This window comes from Oreochromis aureus, linkage group 18 (assembly GCF_013358895.1).
Source record: "Oreochromis aureus strain Israel breed Guangdong linkage group 18, ZZ_aureus, whole genome shotgun sequence".
Taxonomy (NCBI): domain Eukaryota; kingdom Metazoa; phylum Chordata; class Actinopteri; order Cichliformes; family Cichlidae; genus Oreochromis; species Oreochromis aureus.
This window is the reverse complement of record NC_052959.1, coordinates 13,167,394-13,194,958: the sequence shown is the minus strand read 5'-3', so window position 1 is coordinate 13,194,958 and position 27,565 is coordinate 13,167,394. Positions and strand designations below refer to the sequence as shown.

Here is a 27,565-nt window from a genome sequence, read left to right as displayed (position 1 = left end):
GTTAAGCCCTACTTATTAATAGTCAAATTCCAACAAAGCTGTGGATCATTTCAGTTTTTTCAAATTAAAATAAAACCAGAGCACCATAATTATTCAACATCAGCCATCATTATTCATGCATTTGGACCCTTCAGCTGTTGTTTACACTGATAAAATCCATTTGCTGTTTGAATGTGTAAGAGGGAGTTTGGATAAGCAACAGGGCACAAGCAGAGGTGTGGGAGCTTTGGGAGGCAGTGAACATTCATTATTTTTCATGCTCTGGGTCAAAACTATGCTTGTGTGGGCTGGGCTGGTAATATGATGAAAATTTGCACACTTCCTGGAAACCAGGTGAGGCCGCGGGATGTTTTCTGGCTGTTAAAAGCTCCCGTTTGAACAAATATGGTTTTAAACTGAGGGTAAAATGAAACCACATGCCCCATGGGGTTTGTCTGGTCAGATTTTTACCCTTTCCAGAAGCTTGCTATAAAAACAACCAACACTGTTAATATCAAATTATTCCTCTTTTGAATGTAAGATCTGATCCTCACCTTTGAGGTAGCTTTGTTCAGGTAGATTCTGCGGTGTGGTAGCACCAGCGCATCACTGAATCACTCAATTTGGACCAGCACATAGGATGGCTCCCTCTGGTGTTCACTTTTAGTTCTGACAATACTACAAGACAAATCTGTTGGGAGGTGTTTGTATAAGTGACAAAATAAGTGAAAACCCAAAATAAGAGAGAAAAACACAGAATCAAAACATAAAAGCCACAGACACTTTGTTAGGTACAACATTTCAGGTGATTTAATTGACTGTGAATGTGGCGTGGTTGTTGGTGCCAGACAGGTTAGTCTGAGTATTTCAGAAACTGCTAATCTGCTGGGATTTCTGGTCTACAGCAGGAGAAGACCACAGTGGTGGCACTCTTCTCATCTAAGAACAGGAAACTGAGACTATATTGTTATAGCTCTATTAAAGTTTTAACTGTCCAGAGGACCTCAACAACTACAGGCCGGTGGCTCTGACATCCCACCTGATGAAGAACCTGGAGCAGCTGGTCCTAGCTCAGCCTCGCCCCCTGATGAGCTCATCACTGGACCGAATTCAGTTTGCCTACCAGCCTGGCACTGGAGTGGATGATGCTGTCATTCACCTCCTACATCATTTAATCTCTCACCTGGAGACCACTGGAAGCACTGTGAGGATCATGTTCTTTGATTTCTCCAGTGCCTTTAAGACCATTCTTCCCTCAGTTATGAAGGACAAGCTAGAGAACACAGGAGTGGACCATCAACTCACAACATGGATACTGGAATACCTCAACAATCAACCACAGTATGTGACAACTCAGGATCGGACAGGGTTGTCTGCAGTATGGGGGCCCCACAGGGAACGGTTCTGGCTCCATTCCTCTTCACCATCTACACTGCAGACTCCTCTCACGACTCCACCCAGTGCTTCCTGCAGAAGTTCCCTGATGACTCTGCAATAGTTGGCCTCATCACTGATGGGGTCGACATGGAATAAGGAGTGCTGGCCCAAGGCTTTGTGGACTGGTGCCAGCAGAACTACCTCCAGATCAACACTAGTAAAACCAAGGAGCTGGTGGTAGACTTCCACAGGCATAAACATCCTCCACTGCAACCACTAAACATCCAAGGTATGGACATTGAGGCTGTGGATAGCTACAGGTACCTTGGTGTTCATCTGAACAATAAACTGGACTGGACTCACAATTTAGATGCTTTCTACAGAAAAGGGCAAAGCAGGCTGTACCTGCTGCAGAGGTCTTTTGGAGTGAAGGGCCGACTCCTGAAGGCCTTCTATGACTCTGTGGTGGCCTCAGCCATCTTTTACGGTGTGGTCTGCTGGGGTAGCAGTGGGCCAGCTCTGTTCTAGGACGCCCTCTGGACCCAGTGGAGGTGGTCAGTAACAGGAGAATGGTGGCTAACCTGTCATCCCTGTTGGACAACATCTCCCACCCCATGCAGGAGACTCTGATCAGTGGTAGGCTGCGGCACCCACAGTGTGGGACGGAGAGATTACACAGGTATTTCCTTCCTGCTGCTGTCAGACTCTACAACATGGTCTTTGCAGATGACCACACACACACACACACACACACACACACACACACATCCCATACACAATTGTAAATTTCACCCTATCTCACTGATATGCAATAGTACCAAGTGCAATCTTCCCAATATAAGAAAGTATTTTATTCTATTTGTATAGTATGTTATTTTTTATCTTATTCTATTCTATTGGGGGGGTTTTCTCAATTTTTACTGCTCTTAACTTGTACTTTCTGCCATGACCAAAAGATTTCCTGCATGTGGGACTAATAAAGGTTTATCTTATCTGTTTTAACTGTAAAACAGTTTGAAAATGTTCACATCTCAGTTTAGAAACCAGAATCAAAATATTTAAATATAACCAAACGTGTAATAACTGAGAATAACTGCAAACTAAAGACACCCTTTAGTTTAAACAGATGAATGTTTGGCTGAAGGACAAAGCAGGAACGTAAAGTATTACTAACAACTTGAGGAGTAGTTACAGCCCAATAAAACAGCACTAAGTTACAAGATATGGCAATTTAATTGTTGTTCATGTTCCAGTACAGAAATATTTCTTTTTTTTTTTAAACATTCGTTCAATAACTGAAGTTGCCAGCGTTGTCTTTAAGTGACATTAAAATTGAGAGAGTTGACCATCAGCTCCCTTCAGACAACCTCGCTAAGCAAACCTCTTCACTCTGTACTCTAAACTTTCACAAGACAAATAAATAGCGCTCGTTCAAAGGTAGGTGACTGAAACATTCAAAGAAAATGTGGCAGAGGATATGAAATGTTTCTCCAGATTAAAAAACAAAGTTCAGCAGCATGACTGCCTGACAAAGAAGAAGTTTGCAGTAGCAAAAAAATGAGCGCCCCAAGCTTGAATATGTTACAGACATAGCACAAAGCAGAAGTTCTTTACACAGCAGCATTTCACCATCTGGTTTAATCACAAATGTTTTTACTGTGCGCTAGCGGTTGCTGTAAACTACAATGATAAGCCAAAGCTATTTCCTTTTAATTTTCCTTGGCTTGCTTTTCAATTAGGAAAAGATAATCTCCAAAAAACAAATTGTTTTGGGAGATAATGAAGTAATGTTTGCCATGTTTGATTATTATTTTCATTAACTAAAATAAAAATGTCAGATTTTTCTTAAAAAAAAAAAAAAAAAAAAGAGAAAGATCAGGCTCTTTCACTGAATCCTTGTTAACTATTAACAAAATGGCACAAGATTATGAATCTTTTATCAGTGTACACGAAACATTATTGCCCCTCAGGAAAAGGTAACGCAAACTTGGAATTTTTTTTCTGCAAACCTGAACAAAATCAAACTTGCTCCACAGATCAGACCAAAAAACTGCAGTTTTGCACATGAAATTAAGTCAACCAGCCTTTGCAGCAAATAAATCGATAACATATGTTAAAAATGTAAAAAAAAAAAACGGAGCAAAAAACATACAAACAACAAAAAACTAAACAAAAACAGAAAATAAATAAACGATCACAAGGACAAACTCAATATTTGGCAGGTATGCACAACGTCTGTTTGCAGACACGGGGAGATAAAGGCCCCGAAACTGGAGGCGGCAGTGGCTCCATCATTCAGGAGGAAGTGGAATACTGTGTGCATTTCTTCTGCCCTCGATACTCGGTCTATGTGTCTCCTCTCATCTTCTGCTACAACTTAACTAAGGGCAGTCGAGGGGGACCTCTGCAGAGTACTAAGGTGAGTGTTCAAAGAGGCCCCATTTACACCAGGAGACATGCAAAGACAAATTCCCTTCCTGTTTTTATTCCCCGCACAGTGCAGACTACCGGATCCTGGTGAAGAGGTTTAACACTGACACTGATTCCTGAAAGGAGGAAGGTGAACGTTAGACAGAGACCATTACAAAAATAACACACAGGTGATGAAAACTGCATTCAAGGAATCCCAACACAGAGAAAGTGAGAAATGGGAAGAAAACATGCCTTAGTGGATCTCATCTTGCTAAAGACGTTCCAGAACCTCAGAGTTTCATCTCCAGCCCCCGTCACGATGGCCTCCCCATCAGGTGACATAGCCTGCATGCAAGTTATTATTAAACACTGAATATGCACCACTGTAACAGCTACATCATTTCCTCTGGGATTAATAAAGTATCCTGATTCTGATGTAATTACAGGAATCTGAAGTGGGCACAGGAAGGATTTTATCATTTTAGTTTGCTTTAAGTGTAATTATTTATTAAAATATAATTTTTATGGTTCTTCTATCTAAAATTCACTATATTTGCTTTCAGCACATAAAATATTAATTAAAATGCTTCTGAAGTTTACATGTGCATTCCTATATATTAATTGTTGGTGTAAAGCCAAAGTGATGCACAGAAATCACTCACAACAGCACAACAAAACATCAGAAAGAGGTAGAAAATGTCAGTTTCACTCATTTTTATTTTTATTTTTGAGAAGCTCTGTGTCAGTGTCACCCTTTTATTTTTGGATATCTAACAGTGACACTTCTTAAAGGGTCAGTCAGTGAGTCTAGTTTTATAGGATCATTTCCTTGCACTTTTTTTCCGTGACTATTTTTTTCTGCTTTACAGTTTTCTTTTAAGTTAAGATCATCTTTAACTTAGTTATAAAGGAAAAAAAATATACTGACCAGGTAAAGTACTCTATAGGAATGCCCCGTAAGCTTGGCCACTTGAGTTAGAGATGGATACTTCCACACGAGGATCTGATTCTGGGAATAACCGTGCGTGCTGACCTGCAGAGGAGGAACAGTTTTTTCCACTTATTTAGCTGGCAGGTTTGTCTACCATCTGATAAAAATCAACAATTCCACATCACTGCTTCCATCGTATTTTCCAGCCAAAAACACACACACAAAAAAGAAAAATAGATAAATAAAAACTGAGTTGAATGCTACTGAATAGCAAAAAAAACCCCCTCACCAACAGCCCTAAAATTATCCTTGGTGTATGTCCGTATTTAAAAGCAGATGCATGTATTCTATTTCACAGGAGCAGAGTGCAGTCAAAGACATGGGGTGACTCACCAGTTCGTTAGTGTGCTTGGACCAGGCCAGGTTGCAGACCTGAGAGCCGGTGTCAGTGCACTGCAGAGGCTGGCCAGTCAGAGTGTTCCAGAAGCGGATGCAGCGATCGGCAGTGCCTCCTCCAGAAGCCAACAGGCCGTGCTGGTGAGGAGACCAGGCGATGGCCTTCACTGCAGCTAAGTGCTCCGTGTACTGCTGCACTGGGAGGACACTTGAGTGGTTCCACACGAGTAACTGCAGACAGCAGGTTGCAATAACAAGAGGACAGAAAATTTTTTGACGTTTTTTATAAAAAAGGGACCCCGATAAAAATGTGGCACAGACAAAGGCATGGGTGAGATTCTTTGCATACCTTGTTATCATTTCCACCCGAGGCTAGAAGCTGGTGGTCTGTGCTCCACTTGAGCCCGCAGACTTCCTGTCTGTGTCCTTGGAGCCGACGTTCTGACTGGAGAGGCGGTGCTCTGATGTCCCGCTGCAGGATCACCCGATCACGACTTCCAGACGACAGCTGGTCGGCATTCCATGCTAGAGCACCTGGAAGCAGGGAATGATGACCAGGGGAGACGATTTACCGATCATGAATGAGAGATGTTGCTAAACAACTGCGTGAAAATAAATGAAGCTTGAATGACTGTCTCTGCCTTCATTTCCATAGACTTTCAACTTACCCACTCTGGCTGTGTGTCCCTCTAGCACAGAGAGCTTCTTCCCTGCTGCTGCATCCCAGATTTGTACATAGCCTTTGTGGGTGCCTACAGCTACCAGGTTACCCTAAAAATAGACAGCACACTTTGAAGATGATACTGGCAAGTAGGAGTCTAATCTTACAATGGCACAAAGACAAGAGCAAGTGCAAATACCCTCAAGCCTTTTCTTAGTTACAGCATAGGTTAAAAGCCTGAAATCATAAATCAGCTTGAATTTCTTTGAAATATCCAGAAACAGTCTTGTTTCATGGCAGACCTTCAAAGTGAATCAATTATGCTTTTCCTTACTTTCTGTCATATATTTCATATATATGACAGAATGCGATGGTGAATTCTCAAACTTTCATAAACATATCCAAAGAATCAATAATTAAAGTCATATTTTTAAAAACAATCACTATGAACCCAAAGTTCAGGCTGTAGAGTGCTCTGAACACTCAGTTTCTGACTTTTTTTCTGCTGTTAGAAACTGTAAAAAAGGCCAGCTGTGCAGGCTTTATTACAGCATTGTTTTAAGTCCTGGACGAGAGCTTGCAAAGACAAGAATCAATGAAAGAAAAACACACCCTCTCTGACCAGCCCACTGACGTCACAGAGTCTCCTTCTACAGAAAGGTCACAAAGACGAGTCACCTAAAGTTTTGAAAAGTGCCAGACAAAGGAGACAGATTAATGCAGATGGATCCAGGAGGTAGTTCAGTTATGTCTTTTTCATTAAGTATGACACGCTATCACAGAGGTTTTCTCAGCTAACATGTCACACACACCTGGCTGGTACAGGCACTCCACAGGTAGACACAGGTACCCAGTCCCACACTGAGCACATTCAGAGAGGACCAGTCCACTAGGTTGAGGTAGAAATCATCTTGAAGCTCTGGAGCGTCCAGAACTTTGAAAGGAATTTTAGAAATCTTGCGTGTTGGTTTTCGTGGTGATCGAAGAAGTTTCTGACTGCAAAGCACAATAACATTTAAGCAACACAGTAAAATTTTCTCCCCATATTAAGAAATGGCCCTTTCACATTTAGCTGGAAAATTTAATTACCTGTTACTGCTGACAGGTGATAGTGAATAGGGAGAGACTGTGTTTCCATCCTCTTCGGGAAGAGCTCTCTTGGTACTTACAGAATACTACACACACACAGATTATTTCTAATGCAGACAAAACCCACCGTAAAACAAAAAACACTTTGCCTGTTACAAAAACATTAATCTTTTTTTACACTAAAAAGGCTCCTCTTGGCAGGCGTAGATGGCTGCAAGCGACGATCTTCTGACTGGGGGTCCTGGACTTTCTCAATGCCTGCTCCTAGTAGCTCATTTTTCAGCAGAGCTGAGTAAGCCAGACCGTCCGCTGAAGACAAAGGAACAGACAGAGGGGAAATCAAACCAGGCTGTCAAAATGATTAACTTCAAACCCTGTGCTCCCTTTGCAATTTCTCAGCTCTCGCTCACATCTCTGAAGATCAGGGAGAATTTTCCACTAAGCTTTGTTTAGCCCTTATCTGCAGTCTCCATGAGCCTGCCCAGGCTTAGTAAACAAGAGAAGGTCAAATTATCAAGTTTGACTGGAGCAGAAAGAGATACCTGTGGAAATGAACTGAAAAATGGATAAAACTCACGCCTAAAGTACATCTACAACACAGAAAAACATATTTCACTTGGGGATGGGAAAGCGAGTAACTCATAATACATGACTATCATGATAATTATTCAGTAACTAAATATCATGATAAAATATAAGCTAAAGTTTTTTCCATCATCTTTTATCCATTACGATAGCTTTGAAAAACAAAAAACAAAAAGAAAAACACACACCTAAGTGTGACATATAACCAACCTTATTTTGAGCAAATTTACAGCACCATTAAGAGCTTTCACTCTAATAAGTTCAGACTTTAATAATAAAGTCTGAATGAACAAACACAGGGGTGAAACTAAATTCCAACTACACAAACATTCAGACAGAAGCTAAAGTAAAGAAAACTGAACACACACAAAAAAAGCAAAAACAGATTTTGTCTCATTCACAATTTAAATGCTTGTGACAAGAGAGGTGCAGGTGGAAACACAGTTTGTCATCATTTAAGAGAAAAGCAATGGATTACCTTTGTTGCTGTCAGTGGTGCCATCTTTGGTTTTCCTATTTTGATTGTGCGACTTTTCAATTTCCTGTGTTAAAAAAAATCATAATCAATAAATGATCACTCTCAACCAATTCTGTAAACTTAAGTGTATTAGAAAAAACAAAACAAACACTTTCATCTTGAGAGCACTGTTCTTTTGGTAGGACAGGCAGAAGAGTGCTTGGTGTATTTGCTGTTGTGGCAGACTCACATTAATGCGATGGAAGTTGACACTCCAGTTGGCTCCAGCCCGGGAGGGAATGAAGCGATCACCATGCTTGCTAGGAGAGGACAGGGGGGAGCTGGTGGGTGTCATAGATCGCACCGCTCCTACAGCTTTCTGCACAAGGGAAAAGAGAAGACAGCATTGTGGGGTTTTTTTTTTACTCTACGCCAAACACAAACAGGCCTCGGAGTGGATTTGAAAACTCAATAACGGAACAGGAACATAATTTAGATGGCAGATGGTGCGTTTGTTTGAGGTGATAACAACAGGAGGCAACATTCACAAAAGCCAGTCTTTTGGCCAGTTAGGTCTTGTTTTTACTCAACAGTGGTGACAGTGTCAATAGACTGCCATGTGAAACCATTTTTTTCCTTATAATACATGGAAAGCACCACCCTCACGTCCCTCCTGGGAGGGGATATCATCATTTAAAAATCAAGACAATGACCTTATTCAAGATTACTTGCAGATTTGACTAGTCTTAATTAGACAGCAAAATTAGCTTTTGTTCAGAGGAGGAACATTACATACAAGGAGTCAAGACAGAATAGACAAAAAACCCTTGTATTTACTTACAATGGGACTTGCATTCTCATTTTGGATATTGATCTGTCTGAGGAGCCTGCACTCATAGTCCTGATCCATGATCCTGAGAACAGGACAAGACCACAAAGTTCACTCACAAGATGCGTTCATTGACGATGTGTTTATCCTATATTGGATAAACGCATTTATCCTATATAGGAAATGGCACCGTGTATAGCTACCTGTCAAACATCGGCATACACGGTGTATTTGTTGTTAGATAAATAAACCCGTTATTCGACTGATTTAAAACGCTTTGAACTTACCGTTTATCAAACGACAACGCTAAGAGTCACCTACATGGAGCAGTAAACCCCAGAGAAACTGCTTTGAATTGATCAATGAGGCAATAAAGCTGCATTAAAACCCTCCGGAAGAATAACAAAGATAAACCAATCACTAGTTAAAATGTAGAGTTTTTTTGGTTTCATTCCATCTCCATCTAACTAACTAACCAACCAACCACCGACGTGTAATTAAATGACAATGACACACCAGTACCTATGATCAGCTGCGGCTGTGGACTATGACATGCTAACAGCACTTAAATTATCTTTATAAAAACTTTAGTCTTGTAACTTTGAAACGCAACCCAACAGCAGTCACTTACTTGCATATCCCACAAAGCGAAATACTGCTATCTCTGGTGATTATCGCTGAAATACGAATAAAAAAATATAAATAAACCAACGACCCAGCACAGAAAGCTAGGCTAATGCTAACGCTAGCTCAGCTGTGTAAACCGACGTAAGATATTTCTCGTATTAGCACCTACCTTTCCCCCAGCAAACGCTTCCCCTGTATGCACTGTTAATTTGGTTCTCGTAGTGTTTTCTAACTCAGTTCAAATGTGTTGTTTTGTGCTTTTTTACCCGTAAAATCGACACACACAGAATACAAATGTTTTCTTTTGCCGAGCATTCAATTTAGGCTCGCTAAGCATCACGGGAAGTACGTGACGTCGCTGTTTTTGAATCACACATTTTCCGTTGCTAAGGAAACGTGTCCCACTCGACTGAACGCTGTCAGTAAAACCAGACCTTTGGGTTAAACCGGCAACCGAAGCTAAACAAGATTATAGTCGCACCAGTTTATAGTCAAAGATTTAGCATAGGTTTTAAAATGAGTAGCAGTTCAGGTCATGCCACAGAGAACAGAATCTCAAATGCAACAAAAATGCGATTAAAAAACATAAATTTTAATATTTTACTTTCTTAAACTGTGGATTCATGTTTGAGCATCAGCGTTGATACTAAAATTTATTTTATTTCCACATTCAACGGTGATGTATTTGCATGATAGTTTAAAAAAACAATATGACAAAACATCAAACACTATTTAGTGAACAAAAAGGTTTAATTCAATACACTTAATAAATAATTATTTATATAATGTGTGTGTTTCCAGAGGCCTGTACTACAAAGCCAGTATCTTTCCATTGTCTGGTTTTTACTCACCTTAACAGCAAAAGAGATTATATATTTGTAACGTTTAGACTGGCAAAGTGAAGCTTATATAACCTTTATCTATCCAGATAAACCATCCCATTGGCATTAAAAAAATATACTTTTTTGTAAGAGAGATCTGGCCAAGAGTGATCGAAATAAACAAATATTTTTGTATAAAAATATTTTTTTGTCTGCTTATTCTGTTGGTTTTAGGTTTTTGCACTTTTTCCCCGTCCCTCTTCTCAGCTGTTTTTCTTTCCCTCTTTCTTTCTCCCTTTCTTTCCCCAGTAAAGTATGTCCGTATTCAGCAAGTGAAAATAAAATAAACAACAAAGGAGAATCAAATAGACCATTACGGCAAGGCTGGGATGGTCTATCAGAAATCCGTTGGGCATCTTTCTGCTTTCTGGCAGTTCCTGACTGTCTAATAATCCTGACTGTATAAGTTGACAGACTAATCAATATCACCATTTAAGAGATGGTACAATCAGGATTATAATTATAAATGAGTATTTCAATAAATTAATGCTTGAAGGACACTTTTAGATTTCATTCTTTCGGGTGTGGCCTCTGTGGTGTCTGTGACTAAAGAATAAATTCATGCAGACCTCCTATTGTGGAGGACAAGAACAGTCACGCACATCAAAATAAAGAATTCTGTGCCTTAATAATGAGTTGTGTGATAATTATGCATTTGTAAATTTATTTACAAATTAATTTTTAATTATCTTATTTATTTAAACATTACTAAAGTAATTTATTATTTAATTAAAAATAAAATATTTCAAATATTTCCATATCCTGACAACTGTCAGCATGGTGGTGGGGGGCTGATGATTTAGCGTTGTTTTGTACCCAAAAGGATATTACTGGCACAACTTTTGCAGAGTCCAGTGAAAATCACATAAAAATGAAAACTTGCTTTAAGACTGGGCTAAAAAAACCCCAAAACAGTCTGCTGTGCTGAAGTTGCATGCCTCTTCTCACTTCATTGACTTTTTGAAGCCTCAGCTCCCTGTTCACAACTCCTCCTTTGCTGGTGTGTGGATTCAAACATCAAAATGACAAAGGAAATTGTGTCGTTTGATGACAGAAATTGGCTTATGGAAAATGGATACACAGCATTTCTTCACACCAGGGAAATACGAAAGCTCAGTCTCACCTTAGCTGAAATTATTTGCCTTCAGCATCAACTTTCCTTTTTGTTTCATTTTGTGTATTTGTAGTAGCTGTGGAGGTGTGCCTGTCTGTTTAGTTTGGTGTGTGCACAGGGGCTCCAGCTACACCCTGGCAGGCCAAAATGTATTAAGAACCCCAGCAGCCCTGTATTTCAATGTGCTATAGACAGTGTTGGTCAAGTTACTTGAAAAAAGTAATCAGTTACTAATTACTGATTACTTCCCCCAAAAAGTAATCCCGTTACTTTACTGATTACTTATTTTCAAAAGTAATTAATTACTTAGTTACTTAGTTACTTTTTAAAAACACGATTTACAACCTGAATAGGTGATAAAGTGATAGATCTTTCAGCCCAATTCTACTTTTTCTGCATAATCCATCATACAAAATGTAATCAAATGGAAAAGTCTCTTTTTAAAACTTGTTTTATTAGTTTTAATCTTTTAACTTTATGCATCAAGCAAAAATTAAATTATATGCAACATTCTCTGACTGGAAGAAATTTGTTTAACATTTAAACCTATTTTCTGCACATTCCAGCACATAAAATAAAATATATTTTTGTGTTTACACTCACTCTTTCAAATAGATGCAAGTAAAACACCGCAGAAAATAAATAAAATCAAAGACTAGGGTCCTGTTGCTCTATTTTCACCTGTAAAGCAGGACTGGGGTAGGCGGAGGTTTACCCTGGTGCAGGTGTGCTGCAGCGGTCAGTTTTCTGTGAATTTCACAGTCGTAGTACACTCGGTGCTTGCTTGGAAAGGTTTTTTCGCTTAAAAGTTTCTTTCACAATGGACACTAATGTTTTGTACTTTTATGGAATCAAACTCAAAAAAGGTCAGTATGCTGCATGCTACGCTCTGTCCCTTTTCGATATATTATGATCTGCAGACAGCTGTTGTTCGCTTAGGTCACTGTCATGAGACGTTCTCACAAAAATCACGGTTTTAGTAACGCAGTAAAACGTGAAAAAGTTCTAATTACCGTTTTGCAATGTAATCCCTTACAAACGTTTTGAAAAAAGTAATCAGATTGAAGACTGTAGACTATTTACAAGAGCTGGATGTAGCCACCGACACACATTTGTGTGTGTCTGTATGTGTGTTATCAAATGCTTTCACTTTTGGTTGACAGATGACACACTGCACGAATTTAAAGTTTCTTTCAAATGGCTTTATTAGTATAAAAAGAGATGCCAGTGAAGCAGATGTTGTTAACTGAAAACAAAAGTTCTATGTGCAAAACAAAGATTTCACTAATTTGAAAGATGCAAGAAAGTCTTACAGGAAACTTGAGTTGAGAGCAAAATGTCAGCTCTCGATTTCACAAATATCCATGTGATTTGTTTATTTTTGTTTCCTGAATCATGCCAAGAGCCTGGTTTTTAAACATATGGTTCAACAGCTTACACAAAGGGATCTGAATCAAAGTGCCACAAGAAAAGGTACAGTAGGCTGATCAAGTAAATTACGATAATTGTAATCAAAGAAACAACCCTCAACACCCAATAACATGTGCAAAAGTATTGTCTCAAACACTAACAATGAGGCATAACATGATAAATACACATCTGGACAGCTTTGCCTTTTTCACAGACACTGAGCAAAATATGTGGCTCAACTCAGCAGCTCAAAAGACTCAAAAACAGTTCAAATCAGGGCAGGAATACTGCCAAAGGTTTTCTAAATCAGGCACGCTGTTAATTGTAAGCTTCTTTTAAAAGGATCCGTTAAAACAATGGTTTACGTGTTAATATGTCCTCAAATTAGATATTTTGAACACAGTTCTACTCACATTACTAATAGTCCTGAATGAAAGTCGCTCTTGAAATCACATTGTCTGAATGTATAGCATCTACAGTAGAAAACATAAAATGTTTATACAGGCAACTGATTAACTGGGCCAGAAGTCTGAAAATGACACAGAAAAGGCAAATGAGAATGCCCTGAAATCACAAATATGATAGTGTTGACTCAACCAAAGCATTGTGTTGCTTGTAATGACTGACAAAGATGCAGCAGGGTTAAACTGAGGATGGCTTTACATTACCTAAGACACCTGCATAGGTCTGAGGCAACCCGAGATATAATAAATGGAGCGCAGTAAAGCGCTAAGGAGCAAGATTGTGGGCGATAACGCCGTGGCTTTCAAACCAGTGCTGGAATGGCAGAGTGAACTAATCAAAATAAAACATATAATGTGAACACAGGACGCTACAGGGAGGAGGTATCTCTAGCCACAAGCGGCCGACCGTTGCTGACCTGGAAACGAGCCTCATCGGATATACCATACTGCTCCAAGGGGTCCTGTGGAGAAAGCAGGCAGTTAGTAAAACAGTGTACAGGGCAAATTAGCTGTTACTGAAGCAGAATCAGAGTTTATATGAAATGCTTACTTCAGCAAAATCAGACTCAAAGAACTAAACAAATAGAAAAGCACTCAAACCTAGAGGTCTGAAAGCCTGGCTTTTACTTAGAGATTTTTGAGATCTCCAGAGATTAGTGGGATTTCAGCTGCGGCTCACACTGCAATGAATAATTATATGCACAATCAAATGTACAACACAGGGAGAAAAGCTTTTGCAGCCTGTCTCATCCCGAGTAACTAGGAAATTGTTTCTAGAGAGACACATTGCTAATTGAGCTTTCTCTGGCATGTTTCGTCGTGTGCTTTGAGAATCATCATGAAATTCCGCAGTGTTGTTTACATGAATCTTAGCAGCCGAGAGAGCTCAGCATTGCCGAGCAAAACCAAAACCATCTCCCTTCATTAATCTACCAGTCTGTCTGCTATTGATGGTGATGATAATATGAACTCCAAACCGCACTGTAACCATCCCACGGTATGAACGCTGCTGATTAGAAGCACCATCTGTGTGGCATTTAGCGCACCGGCGTGCTGCTGCGAGGGGTCTCACCTTCCCTGTGAGCCTGTGGATTTCTGTTCGATAGAATATAAGATTCTTCCTCATGAACTCGTAACTGCAAGAGATCAGACAACAAATGAACTTGACATTTAGGGGGATATAATGTTAGACAAATACAGTAAAGATCAGAGCTGCAACTCAGCTTGTAACATTAAACACAGTCACAGGAACTTCCTCTGGAGCAAGGATCGACTTAAAATGTTCCGCACAGGAACATTTTAATTGTTTGTTGCTAGTTGACAGGTAGCTGGGCCATGCTAGCTAAGTTACGCAAGCTCAGGATTTCCACCAGTGTGTTACAAACCCGGCAGTCTGCCTGGCCTCAGTTGACCTCCTGTTAGGTCTAAGCACAATGAATTTTACACTCTGCTACCAAGATGGACAACTCTTTATTTTCAATACATTTGTCTGGCAGAAACACAGCTTTGCATTGCTGATTTTGTAGTATTTTTATAGCTCATCTTATTAATATAGTTACTATTATTACTACTGTTACTATACAAAAAAAACTGCTTAAATAAAAAAAGTTAAACAAAAGTTAAAAGTTGAATAAAGAACAAATGTTTTTGTTTCATACCATTGACCTGTTCAGCTGATCTGTGTCTACTTTTTGTCCACTAATAAAATCTCTTATTGGTTTATGTAAACAAGCTAAAATATGAATGGGTGCTCTTCTGCTAGGCTTCTTACTGATTTTAGCAGACAGCATCATATGACCCCTACCCTGGCTTCTTTCTGCTTCCTTCCTCTGTGGTTTAAATCTGATTTTAGGATTTCACTGATTAGCTCATCCTTGTCTGGGCTCATAGCAGAACTACTGACCCCGTATGAGCTTGCTCACAGCCTTAGATCCTGTAATGACCTTCTTGAAGAGAACAGACTTGCAGAATCACTTCCTCTTTCTTTTTATAGACTTGCTTTTAAGTCGATCCTTGCTCCAGTAGTTCATTAATTTTATTCACATTTTTATTCTTTTTTGAACATATATGTGTGTATTTATGTGACTTTAATGGCTGTGTACCCTTTTGCTTTTGCACTTCTGTCAATGCACTTTGTAAACTGTGTTTTATTAAAATAACAATACACTACAAAAATATAGTGTATTACTATTATTATGATGATTACTATTTGTGAGAAATGGACTCCGTGTGTCTCTCTGTCTCCCATCTTCTCTTCGCCTGTCTGCTCACATGAAGCCCAGCAGGTCTGTCTGAGCTACCACTCAATTAGCAGTTAGCAGATACATTAATCAAGCGCGACATTAAATGTGCCCGACGCCACAGCTGCCAGGTCTGACAACTTTTCCGGCAGACTCACTGAAGCCCAAAGGAGAAGCTAGAGCGCTATGATCCTCCTCAGATATCCTCTGCTGTTTGGGAGTATTATGCATTCCCAGTAAGCTTTAAAACAATATGTCAGAGCTGTTGTGGATTAGACTGAAGCCGTTTAACAGTCACATTTCTAACACTGTGCCTCTGAAAACAGCAAAATCATTCATTTGTGACAGTTTCATCCATGTGAGTCTGTTACTATGTGAGGTGTCACTTGTTCTACCCACACTGTTCAAATGGCATAGATGTGTAAGCATATTCAGCTGTGCAGAACACAGCTTTTCATTATTTGGTTATTAAGTTAGAAAACACACACAAAATGCTCTTCTTTTAGACTTTATGAGCATATGTAGTCAGTACAGCTCTGTGTTTTTAAATACGTAATATAGGAAATTAAACAAATAGAAAAAACAAAACTACTCACTGTGGGGGTTAAGGGTTTTACTTTTTTTGTCTTGACCATCACTACCGGCACCATGCTTAGTTTGAACTTCAGCAGATCATCATGACTGTGTTTACTTGGCTAACTCCAATGAGTTTCTGTCACGTGGCTGGTTAAATATTTGCTTTAAAGCTCAGTTTAACAGGAGTACGCAGTGAGTGTGTTCTGACCTTTGTGGGATATTATTTGACACCCGATCAAAAAAATACATTTGGTTTAAAAGTTAAGTTTTTCTCCATTTATTAATCACTTATTGACGGCTGTAAGTGTCTGTAAGCTTCTGTGCTCCCTGGAATAAGAAAGAAGAAAAGTCAGTCCTACCTTGCTTTGATAATGGAGTCTATCCACTCGGCACACTGCTCTTCAGTATCACATTCAAACACATACTTCCTCTCTGCTTCATCCAGAAATGCTACAGCAAACACAGGGCATTAGAGATCAGAAACACATGAAGGAAACCAACAGAAACAGCAGAGCGCAGGTGAGAAAGTGAAAATAAGTCAGAGTGAAATATACAGTTAGGTCAATATGTTTTTGTAGTTTTGTTTCTATATACCACCACGGTTCATTCTACATCAAACTATTACAATATGACAGAAGTGCAGACTTTAGCTTTAACTCAATGTATTTAACAAAAGTGATGAACTGACTGTTTAGGTATTACAGCCATTTCTTACACAGTCAAACAACTGACTGCCAGTTTCATGACCAGGTGTGTCCTGTTTCCTTGTTCGATGACAAGATAAGCAGATAAAAAGTATGGAGTTGATTCCAGATGATGTTGATGAAGGCGCAGGAGGCCGAATAACCAAAATAAACCTAAATGAGAGACAACAACAACTGTAGGAACAGCCAAATGAGCAATCTGGTTCATTCTTAAAAAAGAAGAAGAAATGCACTGGCCAGCTCAGCAACATCAAAAGGCCTTAAAGACCACAGAAGACAACTAAAGTGCTTGACTGCAGAATTATTTGCATGGTTAGGAAAAACAACGCCAAAACATCCAACAACATCGAGCCAAGAACACTGTTGTGAAGGTAGCAAATCAACATAAGTCTAGAATGAAGAGACACCTTCATGAATGGAAATGCAGAGAGTTTACAACAAGGTGCAAACCACTGGTTACACTCAAGAAAAGGAAGGCCAGATTAGACTTTGTCAGAAAACATCTAAAAGAGTCTGCTCAGATCAAACCAAGATGAACTTGTACCAGGATGATGGAAGGAGAAAAGTACAGAGAAGGAAAGACACAGCTCATGATCGGAGGCATCACACATTATCTGTCATACATGGGTATTATATGGCTGCCAGTGGAACCGGATCACTAGTGTTTATTTTTCCTCCAAAGGGAGGAAGTATGTAATCGGTACCATTTGTCTGTCTGCTTGTTAGCAGTTTAGTGTCCACGGTTTTTATGATATAATTTTCACATTTGGTGTGATGGTAGATACCAATAACAGCTCGAGTTGATTTAATTTTAGTGAAAATTGTGTCAATGTTAAAGTCACACAGAATATGAAAAAAAAGCTGTAAACTTTATATCATCCACAATTTTTTAAATGGATTGTCTTTATCTTCATTAGTAGCACCCAAGGTCAAAGTTGACCTTGAAAACCATTTTAAAGAAATCATATTGAGTAATATATCATATGAAAGCACATGGAGAGAGCGGTACAACACACTTTCAATTTTTCTCAATACGACACCCAATGATGTCACAATGATGCCATTAACAGGTTGATGTCAGCATGTTGTAATAAAGACATCATAAAATATAACAGTTTTAGTACAGCCCTTGCTCTTCGGCGGGAGTTGCACTCTGTGTCTGCTGACAGAAATGTGAGCAAAAGCAACTCAAGAGATTTTTAAGCCAAAGAAAGGGATCGTCTTCAACTGAAGTTGGTCACCTGATCTCAAACCCAATAACACAAAACTAGTAACTGAAGGCGGCTGAAATAAAGACAGCAATAAAGACTGTTTTATAAAAATGGCTGTAACTCCTAAACAGGTAACGTGACATTGTTGTTATAGCCCCTGAATAAAAGCTGGGAGTCTGCGCTTCAAAGGCATGTTCATTGTTTGATATAAAAACCACTGGGGTTGTGTACAGAGGCAAAACTACCAAAAACAAATCGATCACTTATAGACTTACAGTCACTCCTAACTGTACCTCTAAAGGATGCTGTAGCTTACCAATAGAGAAAGTCTGGCTGTCCTCCCTTTCCACCCTACACTGCTCCAGCAGCAAAGCTCCAATTGGCTGCCAAATAAACACTCAGTTAATTTTGACCCCCCTTTTGAAACAAATGTATTCAATTTATCACAGAAAATGCTGTGACAACAAGCATACTGACCTCTTCCTCATCAGTCCGGAAATAAAAAGGAAGTTGACGACGAGTTTCACTAGCCTCTTCTTTACAACTGCAAGGCCACAAAAGGGAAGTTAGACAGACAAACTCGTCTCTACAACAAACACAAAGCAGCCCAGCTGTCGCATGAAGTATACAGAGAGAGATATGTCTAATATCTGATGCTGACATTAGCTGCTGTGCCCAAATACACGAAACGGAAGTGCGTCTGAACGACTGTCCTTACCATCTCCTTTCTTGGGACCTCTCATCCCCAGTTCAGCTGCTCTCTCCGACGGCTGGCGGCTCAGTAACACCAGCTCCTTCTCGTTGAAACGCATCGCGGACACACAAACACTCACAGGCTGGACAGACGGACACACGCAGGTACACGGATGCTAAACAGGACCCGTACCCCCAGTCGAAAGCATAACACAGGAGTTAGCTAACGGTAGTACGGTGCAAGGACTATACTGTATACACCGCTGAGTCCACGTCGCTGCTTCGTTATCTAACGTCCCCGAAACCTGTCGGACTGCGTTTGATCATTTCTGTGGGTCAACTGAAAACAACAGCTCTGGACTTCATGTCACACTCACACACCTCTAATAGTAATGACACTCCTCTCTGCCAAGGTTGTCTTCTTCCTCTTCTTCGTCAGGCGCGTTACTGCCCTCTGCAGGTCACTCTGGGTCAGCAGTTTGTGGCTCCTTTGCTCTGTGCACATCGCTGGACAGTCCGCATTTAGACGCTGAGCACGTTTCAAGGCTCTTATCCGGAAACAGAAGCCTCAGCTTCTTCACCAAACATCAGTCAAGATGGTTCCTGTAGGTTAACCTAAACATTTTCCGTTTGGTTTGCACTACATGTTTGGACCCTATTTTTATAGCTGACCCTTGCTGCCAGGAACGTATATAATCTGGCTCATTACTGAGCCACACGACAAAATAAACTTGAAATATAATAAGCCACTTTGTTCATTAAAGTAACTATGTAATCATGTAAGCATGTAGGCACGGTCAAGATCAACTGCAGAAGTTCAAACCGAGCATTAGAATGGGGGAAAAGGCGATTTAATAGACTTTGAATGTGGCATGGTCTATGGGGATTTTCCTGCCCAAGGATCTATAGGGTCTGTGTGTGGTTATATTAAATAAGAGAGGGAAATTAAAGCCACTACAGTGACCATCAAAAAAAGGGGCGACACCATGAAAAATAGCGTAAATGAAACGATAGACGTTTTTATATCATCATCCGATATATATCGTTATATCAAACAGCCCCTAGCAATTTTCCTGCCCAAGGATCTATAGGGTTTTAGAGATTCGTCCAAAAAAGAGAAGAAATCCAGTGGGCAGCAGTTCTCTGTAATATTCTTGATATTTATAATTGAACGATGTGTCTATATTAGTGCTATTTCTTACATTTGTAAACTTTGTAATATATTGTATTATTTCATTACTTTAGTTTGTTACTGTTATTGTCTTGGAGCAACTGAAACCCACATAATTTTGTTAAGGATTATTAAAGTATTCTGATTCTGATTCTCTGCTGGTATTACAAATGTATTTGTAATGTCTTTCTAATACTAGAGGTCAGCGGAGAATGGCCAAGCTGTTTCAAACTGTCAGGAAGGCAACAGTAACTCAAATAACCAGTGATTACTACCAAAATATGCAGAAGAGTGTCTCTGAATGGGCAACACATTGAACACTGAAGCTGATAGGATACAGCAGCAGAAGACCACATCTGGTGCCACTCCTGTCAGTTAAGAAAGGGAAGCTGAGGCTACAATTCACACAAGCTTATGAAAATTGAATAACAGAGGCAACAAGCATTTTTATTGGTGCTGCCACATTTGAATGGTAGTGTCAGAATTTGGGGTAAAGAACATGAAATTATTATTCGATCCTGCCTTGTATAAATGCTTCAGGCTAGTGGTGGCTAGCACACTTTTAGGCCCCTTAGCACCACAGCTTACCTGAAAACTAAACCGAAACTAACAAACTGTCAACTACAATGAAATATTTTTTTTTTAAATGCAAAACTATAAAACTTATGTTTTAGAATTGTGTTTCTACTGAAAATGAATTAGGAAAAAAAGCCAGAATTTCTAAATGAACCACTGAGCAGTTTATTTTTTAAATTAATTAATTTTTACCTCCTGTGTCTGCTGCTGTGAAACAATCAGAAATTTAAGAACAAGAAGCCCCCCCTCATAGACTATAGGCCCAGCCGTCGTGTTGGCTGGAGATCCAGCCCAGCAGGTGGCAGTAACACACCAGAGGGTTTTTTACAAACCACCAAAACCCGGGAAAAAAGAATCTACTGAAGCGCATGCGCAGAACAAATCAGGTGAGCGTGTCGCTGTCGTTGAGCTGGTGAGTGTTTTGATAAAGTAATCTGATTGTAGTCTCCTAAAATGTTTAATTTTGTGGCTAACGGATGTGGTGATTTTGCATTTTTAATATTCACTTTAATCATCTGTATTTGTTAAAAGCTTTTCATTATTAGTTGGCAGCACCATTAGCTTAGCATTAAAATTGCTAGCGCATTTAGCGGCTTTTGTATGCTAACATGCTACAGCTAGCTAGATGTTGTTGGGATCATTCGTAGAATGTATTTCTTTTGTAATAATGGGAAGAATTTTTTTTGTACGCTGGTAAATTGCCACAGATAACTTAACTTGGTCCTCTAAAAACCGCTGTTTGGGCCTTACTCCGCAGTTTTCATGTTGACTCTTTGTAAGGAAGTTAGCATTGGGAATCTTTGTATAGAGGGGATTGTAATGACGAGTTGCTTTTAAAACAGGTTGTATGACCCATATAGGTTTGAGCAATAAAAATGTGTCCAGGTTAGAGCCTTAGCTAAAACACAAGTAATAATGCCAATCTACACATGATGCTGTTGTTGTGCTACAGCCCTGGAGTGCAGGGTTATTAATATCGACCTTCACTGGCAGTACTTATTGTTTTATTTTTAACCAGGTAATCAGGGGAATCTATTTGGAGTAACTGTCCACATTCGTGTGACTGTTTGACTCCAAAACCTTACAAAAATGGATTTCCAGCACCGAGCTGGAGGGAAGACGGGGAGCGGAGGGGTGGCGTCTGCCTCTGAGAGTAACCGTGACAGGCGAGAACGGTTACGTCAGTTGGCCTTGGAGACCATTGATATCAACAAAGACCCCTACTTTATGAAGAACCATTTAGGATCATACGAGTGCAAACTTTGTCTGACACTTCACAACAATGAGGTGAGGGACACCTAATGAGACATTTCTCTGTTCACTGAATTTGTTTTTATTTCTTGTCATCTGGGTGTCTTATTTGAAAAGAAAAATCAAAAATGTCTCTCTGTATTTCAGGGAAGCTACTTAGCTCACACACAAGGAAAGAAACACCAGACCAATCTGTAAGTCCATAAGTTATCTGTGCTACAACACAGAAGTGCAAGAGCTGTTACTTTATGTTCTGATTTAATTAAAGTTGCTGGAAACTGTTTACATACATTTTTCAGAGCACGGAGGGCAGCCAAAGAAGCAAAAGAAGCTCCTGCTCAACCAGCTCCAGCCAAAGTGAAAGTTGAGGTCAAGAAATTTGTCAAAATTGGTCGACCAGGATACAAAGGTAGGCAAGCTCTGGCATTTTATATGGCAGTCACAGTTTGGTTTATAATACTAGTTTCTCTACAAAATACATTGTCAAAAAAATTAATCTTTTTTTTTTTTTTTTTTTTTTTTTTTTTTTAAATTATTCACAGTGACCAAACAGAGGGATCCAGAGACGGGACAGCAATCTTTACTTTTCCAGGTTTGTATATTTTGAAAGAATGCATATAATCCAGTACCCTTTTGAAGCCACATAAATAAGTTATTATTTGTGTGCTTCAAACCAAAGCAAAATGCACACTTATTCTTTGGATAATCTGGTGAGTTCTGCATAAATGTGGCAAACTCAATCTTGTTAGTCAGTTGGTGAAAGGAGCTTTACACTGAAACTGGGTCACAGGAACAAATCATAACCTCATGCTCTAACCTGCAAAGATTTCGTACCACAACAGTAAAGGCCATGTGTTACTGACCTTCTTTTCTTGGCCCATCAGATTGACTATCCAGAGATCGCTGAAGGAATTGGGCCCAGGCATCGCTTCATGTCCGCTTACGAACAGCGCATTGAGCCTCCCGATCGTCGCTGGCAGTACCTGCTGTTTGCTGCTGAACCATATGAGACCATTGCTTTCAAGGTGAGACCTGCACTTTTCTCTTCCCCTTATGTTTTTTTTCTTTGTCATTTTTCCTTCACTCATGTAATAACAAGATGTTTGCTGTTTTAGGTACCCAGCAGAGAAATTGATAAAGCAGAAAACCGCTTCTGGACCCACTGGAACAAAGAAACTAAACAGGTACCAGCTATGTTACAGAGTGCCTGCCAGTAGAGTTATTAGGTCCAGTTGCCAGAACCAATGGGAGGGGTGAAGCAAAGTGGGCACACTGTGTGTCAAAAACAGAAAAGCAGAGGTGTAGATTTAGCTGCTTTTTTTGTGTAGAAAAACTCTGTCTGATAAGATGCGCACCTTGGGGAATTTTTCCCCGTCTTTCCGTATGAGAAGACAATAATGTATCACAGAGTGAGAGAGAGCTCTGAATCATTGTTTACCTCATTTACATGCAACCTAATCTAATTAGTAAACACATGTGGGTGAATGTCAGCCCGTGGGTGAATGAAGGTAAAAGGTCTCTTGAACTTGTTTATAGTTCTAACTTTTTCAAGCTGTTATGCACAAATAGCAGTTGATAGGAACAGTGAGTCAATAAAGTGAACTTAATATTTGTTCTATATGTTTATTTCTTCATCTTAAAGATCCTTGTAAAATTTTTCTGTGATATACAAGTTTAAACTAGTGGAACTTGTATATTAGTTTTCCAAAAATGTCTTTAATTGTTCTTTTTTTGTTTTCTATCCAGTTTTTCCTACAGTTCCACTTCAAAATGGAGAAACCTGTTACCCAGTCGAGCGGTCCAGCACCTGCTGCCACTGTGAAGCGTCCTCCTCCCCTTATGAGTGGAGATCACCCATCAAACGAGTCTCTGCCCCCTCCGCCTCCAGGGGGAATGCCCGTCCCTCCTCTCCCGCCTGGTGCCCCAGGAACCCCTCAGATGCCCCCACAGATGCCCATGCCCCCCATGCCAATGAGGCCACCCCCTCCAGAGGGCCTTACATTAGCTAATAACTGATCTCTGGCCAGTGATCTGTTTTGAGTGATTTACTTTGATTTCTACAATGGTGTGTAGTCACACTGCCCTGCCTGTTTACAGTGTCCATCTCCTTGTAGATACTGCAGTTATGTTTAGTTTTATTATTTCTGCAAAGGGTTAAAGTTCATGTTTATTGGAGTTTTCAATCTTTGTTTGGTTTATGTAAATGTGCAGGGCAGTCTCTTACTGCAGCATCATAAATATGACCACACTCTTTTGTAATAATATCCACATTCTGGATATGGAGGTGTGATTGGAAGTTCGTATTTTAGGATTATGGTTTTGTAATTAAATGCTGTGGACAAACAGAAAGTGTTTGTGTCATAAGAGTCTTTGATTTTACAAAGATATTACAACAAAAGATTTCTTGAGTGTTCTTTAAATATTGAATCTCAGCTTTGCTTATCAGTGTGAAAACCTGAATTTACTGAGAGGACAGTTTTTTAACTGGGCTGTCTTTAGTGGCTCTACAACAAGCTAAACTGGACAAATGAAGTCACGTGACACGTAAAGTCACTTCTAGCGACACACTGTTGACATTTTAACTGCATTTGAATGGGCGTAATTTATTCAGTGCCACCTTTCAGAACCAGAAAAACAAATCGGCTAACAAAATGCCTCCGTTTGAAATAAAGCATTTAACACACCAAACCACCAGAAAGCATCCAAATCTATAACACAGCACTAAAAATTGTGTCAGAAGATTTAATTGCAAGCACGCTTTAAGGCTCAGATTTTGACAAAATTGCCACCTTTTAATAATTAATAAATCATACCAGCTGATGAGAAAATAGCTTCTACTAGAGTGAAATTATATTTGTGGACTTTTTTTCTTTTCTTTCTTTTCCTCTGACCTCTTATTTTCCTTAGCAACAGCCTCCTCATCTCCTGCATCTTCAGGATCACCTTTTTTGTCTCTACCTTTCTTTACTTTGATTTCTTCATTTCTGACTTTTGTGGCTCTCCTGTCCTTTAATTTCTTTCTCTTTGCTTTATGAGTTTCTTATCTGGCAGTGGTTTGTTTCTCAGAGCTCTTAATCCTCGTGCTGTTGCTCCTCTCTTTGATTTTCCCCTTTTAACCTCTCCATCGTCATCTTCCTCTTCTTCCTCGTCATCAAAGTCAGGCAGCCACCAAAACACGACTTCCCACAGAGATGTTTCAGGCTGCCGGGGGAGAACAATCAAACAACATGTTCACGCCACCTATGTTGATCAGCGATCATTTTTAATCACCAATTTACCTCTGGCAGTGGTCTTCTGTGTCGCAGTGAGCCTGATCGCCTCATTGTCAGTCCAGTTTCTTCCTCTTCAACTGCTTTGTGACCACGTAAGGTTTCTGTTTTGGTTACAAGAAAGGATCACTCACTCACAGTAGATGTGCCATTTTCATACCTGAGTTTTCACTTTAGTTCACTGGTTTACTTGCCATTGAGCCTCTGAAAACCTGAGGTGAGCACCAGGATGGTAATGGCCACAAGCAAACAGCGGTTCAGGGTGACGTTCTCCCATGGGGTTTCGATCTGAGTCGGATTCTGAACGGACAAGGTTTTGTGCAAGGATGCTGAAAGAAAAAAGAAGTTAAGAGGATGCGCGGATCAGGGGGACAAGGGTAGGGAGAAAGCTGGGACTCACTTGGTTTGGGGAAACTGACTTCTCTGGGTATAGTCTTGGGTTCTGGTGCTGGCTGCTGTGGAGCTGGAGCCATTTCCTATTTAAGAACAATGTGAAGGTTAATAGAAAACGTCTTAAGGGCTGTGAGCTGAGTGAAAAATTGTTAATGCTGGTTGTTTTCCAACCTACCTCTCTGATTTTTCTGGTAGCGTACATTTCTGGAAGGGACAGATGGAGATTTAATGAAGGGTGATATCATACACCATTAACAAAAAAACAAAACCCCAAACAGCCATACACTCAATCTGGAACTGGTTTGTTTACATCTATTAACATATATTCATACACTTGTGCTGGCTGAACACATGTTTTTCAATTTTATTAACTCCTGTGTAGATAAACTACAAGTCATCTGTGAAAAATACTGTTCTGGTTGAAAAGACTGCAGGCATGCTGGGAGCTCTGGCTGGCTTCGAGCTAAATGTTAAATGCTATGTTTCCCCATCTCAGTCTAGCATGCACTTATCACAAAGTTCAGGGTGAGGTTGATGCACTTGATCATTAACCAAAAAAAGAACAAAAGCCCAGATTTTGAAGCCCAGTGCAAACTCAGATATGAGTGTGAGAATCAAAACTATCATGAAACTGTTGGTGCTATTTGGTAGCCTTGCCTGTTAGCCGTGCAGAGAACGATTTGACTTACTCTACACTGTCAAGATAGAACCAGCTAAACTGTGCAAGGGTTATGATTGAGTCTGAAAATTTTTTCTCCAAAAGAAAAAAGTTTTCAGAAACTCCTGCTGTAGAGGCCTCATGAACACATGAAAATATGATACTTTCCTTTTTTTTGTTTAGATTTAGGTTTCAGAAGATGTTATTTTTGTGGAAATAAGCTCCGTGCACCCCACTGCACTGAGAAATGATCCATCCAGCATGGCTGTGGCTCATTATCACTGTGTTGCTTTCCACCAGGAGTCATATTTCGGTGGCTCCTTGTGCTGCTGTTCTCTAGTATTTATAGAGTTGTACGCATATCCTGTATTTGCAATGGAAGAAATCATTTATGCATAGTCATTAACGATTCAGTGCGTGTGTGTGTGTGTGTGTGTGTGTCGCCACCTGGTTTGCGGATCTGCCTAACAGGTTTCTGTGGAGGAGGATCTGCTCTTGGTGGCCATAACTCCTCTTCAAATGTTTCATAGCTTTCTTCCATTTCTTCCCTGAGAGAGATGGAGGAGAAGGAACATGGGAGTAGCAAAGAAGTTTAATTTTTCATCTTTTAGCAGACAATCACAAAAAGATCACAAAAAGCTGCAGAGGCCAGTTCAGCTTTTTTAGGGGATGTTCTTGCTTTTCTTAAGTTCTGAATAAGTTCTGAATACAAGATAATTCATTGGATCACACTCTTATCACGGCTGTTCTTATCACTATTCCTTCCCCCAAAAAAAAATCCTGATGTCTCATTGGGATTCAGTTTTGACTGCATAAAATGATACTAGTAAAAGGTCAACTTTGCCACTTTTGCATTAAATTGAAGCAGTTTTCTGACCTTAACATTTACAAATGAATACAGTGAGGGCCTTATGTGTTGCATGACATTTCTCAACGGACACTGAGGTAATGCCCTTCCAGGCCTATAAATAGATAAAGCAATGGTACCAGCAGACAAATGGATACACACTATATAAATACACAAAAAATTAAAGCCCCAATGCTTCTCTTATATTCTTGATCAATCTCTTCTGTGTTTAAGCTGTAAAGTCAAACCCAAATTGAAATAAGGACCTACCTGCCTCAACATTTGGGGTCCCCTGGGCAGTGCTGGGAAGCCTTTGTCACAGAGCTGTTGTTCCTCCACAAAGATGGCAGCTGAGTCTCACTCTGAACTGTCTGACAGCCAAGAACAGGTGGCAGAGAATGAAAAAACAAAAAGGTATTGGGTGTCAGGCGCTGACTGAGGGAGGGCTGACATTAACATGCTTTACGCAACCAGTAGATCACAGAGTGATGAGGGAGGGGGGAAATAACCAGTTTTGAAAAACTGTGACCCATTTTGGATAAATATCACTTTGTATCCAAGGAGGAAAAATCTCAAATTTTTTGAACAGCAACGTGCTGCAAACAGTGATTTTGATATTTTTAAGCAAATGGTCAAAAATGCTGCAAAAGAGAGGTGAGTGTTTTTTTTAAATTCATCTTTAGATGTTTGAATTTTGTATTATTACTCACCAGCAGAGAGCGCTGCTGCGCTATTAGGGAGATGGAGTCTGTGGCACTTTGCTC

The 27,565-nt window shown here is 39.8% G+C and overlaps 4 protein-coding genes across 6 annotated transcripts; 1 reads left to right on the top strand and 3 right to left on the bottom strand.

Annotated features, from left to right (window-relative positions):
• Positions 1 to 2,566: 2,566 nt before the first annotated feature.
• On the bottom strand, positions 2,567 to 9,712 carry LOC116318970 (fizzy-related protein homolog). Of its 2 annotated transcripts, XM_039602814.1 has the most exons (15): positions 9,513 to 9,712; positions 9,348 to 9,393; positions 8,729 to 8,801; positions 8,138 to 8,266; positions 7,909 to 7,972; positions 7,024 to 7,154; positions 6,846 to 6,931; positions 6,569 to 6,752; positions 6,369 to 6,434; positions 5,764 to 5,866; positions 5,445 to 5,629; positions 5,093 to 5,326; positions 4,697 to 4,801; positions 4,021 to 4,113; positions 2,567 to 3,902 (listed from the first exon to the last, which is right to left on the bottom strand). In XM_039602814.1, the coding sequence occupies exons 3-15, from the start codon at positions 8,795 to 8,797 to the stop codon at positions 3,861 to 3,863; spliced, it is 1,491 nt and encodes a 496-aa protein (XP_039458748.1). In that variant the 5' UTR covers positions 8,798 to 8,801; positions 9,348 to 9,393; positions 9,513 to 9,712; the 3' UTR covers positions 2,567 to 3,860. The 2 variants fall into 2 exon arrangements, with proteins under 2 accessions (XP_039458748.1, XP_031594030.2); XM_031738170.2 differs by lacking the exon at positions 9,348 to 9,393 and having other exon boundaries at positions 9,513 to 9,711.
• Positions 9,713 to 12,658: 2,946 nt separating this feature from the next.
• On the bottom strand, positions 12,659 to 19,092 carry plekhj1 (pleckstrin homology domain containing, family J member 1). The gene is given in 7 exon segments (XM_039602780.1): positions 12,659 to 13,673; positions 14,285 to 14,348; positions 16,388 to 16,478; positions 18,260 to 18,326; positions 18,421 to 18,449; positions 18,452 to 18,487; positions 18,662 to 19,092. Coding segments are annotated over 7 exon segments (474 nt in total). The 5' UTR covers positions 18,756 to 19,092; the 3' UTR covers positions 12,659 to 13,580.
• A 1,614-nt stretch (positions 19,093 to 20,706) lies between these two features.
• sf3a2 (splicing factor 3a, subunit 2) lies at positions 20,707 to 23,983 on the top strand. The gene is made up of 8 exons (XM_031738194.2): positions 20,707 to 20,795; positions 21,402 to 21,670; positions 21,782 to 21,828; positions 21,934 to 22,043; positions 22,177 to 22,226; positions 22,519 to 22,659; positions 22,750 to 22,818; positions 23,381 to 23,983. The coding sequence occupies exons 2-8, from the start codon at positions 21,473 to 21,475 to the stop codon at positions 23,648 to 23,650; spliced, it is 885 nt and encodes a 294-aa protein (XP_031594054.2). The 5' UTR covers positions 20,707 to 20,795; positions 21,402 to 21,472; the 3' UTR covers positions 23,651 to 23,983.
• A 234-nt stretch (positions 23,984 to 24,217) lies between these two features.
• On the bottom strand, positions 24,218 to 27,172 carry LOC116318999. 2 transcript variants are annotated; one of them, XM_031738207.2, is made up of 7 exons: positions 27,072 to 27,172; positions 26,402 to 26,502; positions 25,472 to 25,500; positions 25,304 to 25,379; positions 25,098 to 25,232; positions 24,913 to 25,007; positions 24,218 to 24,835 (listed from the first exon to the last, which is right to left on the bottom strand). In XM_031738207.2, the coding sequence occupies exons 2-7, from the start codon at positions 26,493 to 26,495 to the stop codon at positions 24,644 to 24,646; spliced, it is 621 nt and encodes a 206-aa protein (XP_031594067.2). In that variant the 5' UTR covers positions 26,496 to 26,502; positions 27,072 to 27,172; the 3' UTR covers positions 24,218 to 24,643. The 2 variants fall into 2 exon arrangements, with proteins under 2 accessions (XP_031594067.2, XP_039458793.1); XM_039602859.1 differs by having other exon boundaries at positions 27,076 to 27,172.
• Positions 27,173 to 27,565: the final 393 nt, after the last annotated feature.

What these genes read in the sequence shown, in the direction of transcription:
- LOC116318970 (XM_039602814.1), bottom strand. Translation starts at nt 8,797, where the DNA reads ATGGATCAGGACTATGAGTGCAGGCTCCTCAGACAGATCAATATCCAA. An exon ending in CGGGTGGAAATGATAACAAG is followed by an intron (nt 5,327 to 5,444) that starts GTATGCAAAGAA and finishes TGCTGTCTGCAG; the next exon opens with TTACTCGTGTGGAACCACTC. An exon ending in CCTATAGAGTACTTTACCTG is followed by an intron (nt 4,114 to 4,696) that starts GTCAGTATATTT and finishes ACTTGCATGCAG; the next exon opens with GCTATGTCACCTGATGGGGA.
- sf3a2 (XM_031738194.2), top strand. Translation starts at nt 21,473, where the DNA reads ATGGATTTCCAGCACCGAGCTGGAGGGAAGACGGGGAGCGGAGGGGTG. An exon ending in TGACACTTCACAACAATGAG is followed by an intron (nt 21,671 to 21,781) that starts GTGAGGGACACC and finishes TCTGTATTTCAG; the next exon opens with GGAAGCTACTTAGCTCACAC. An exon ending in AAGAAACACCAGACCAATCT is followed by an intron (nt 21,829 to 21,933) that starts GTAAGTCCATAA and finishes TACATTTTTCAG; the next exon opens with AGCACGGAGGGCAGCCAAAG.
- LOC116318999 (XM_039602859.1), bottom strand. An exon ending in AGGTTTTCAGAGGCTCAATG is followed by an intron (nt 25,008 to 25,097) that starts GCAAGTAAACCA and finishes TAACCAAAACAG; the next exon opens with AAACCTTACGTGGTCACAAA. An exon ending in ACAGAAGACCACTGCCAGAG is followed by an intron (nt 24,836 to 24,912) that starts GTAAATTGGTGA and finishes CTCCCCCGGCAG; the next exon opens with CCTGAAACATCTCTGTGGGA.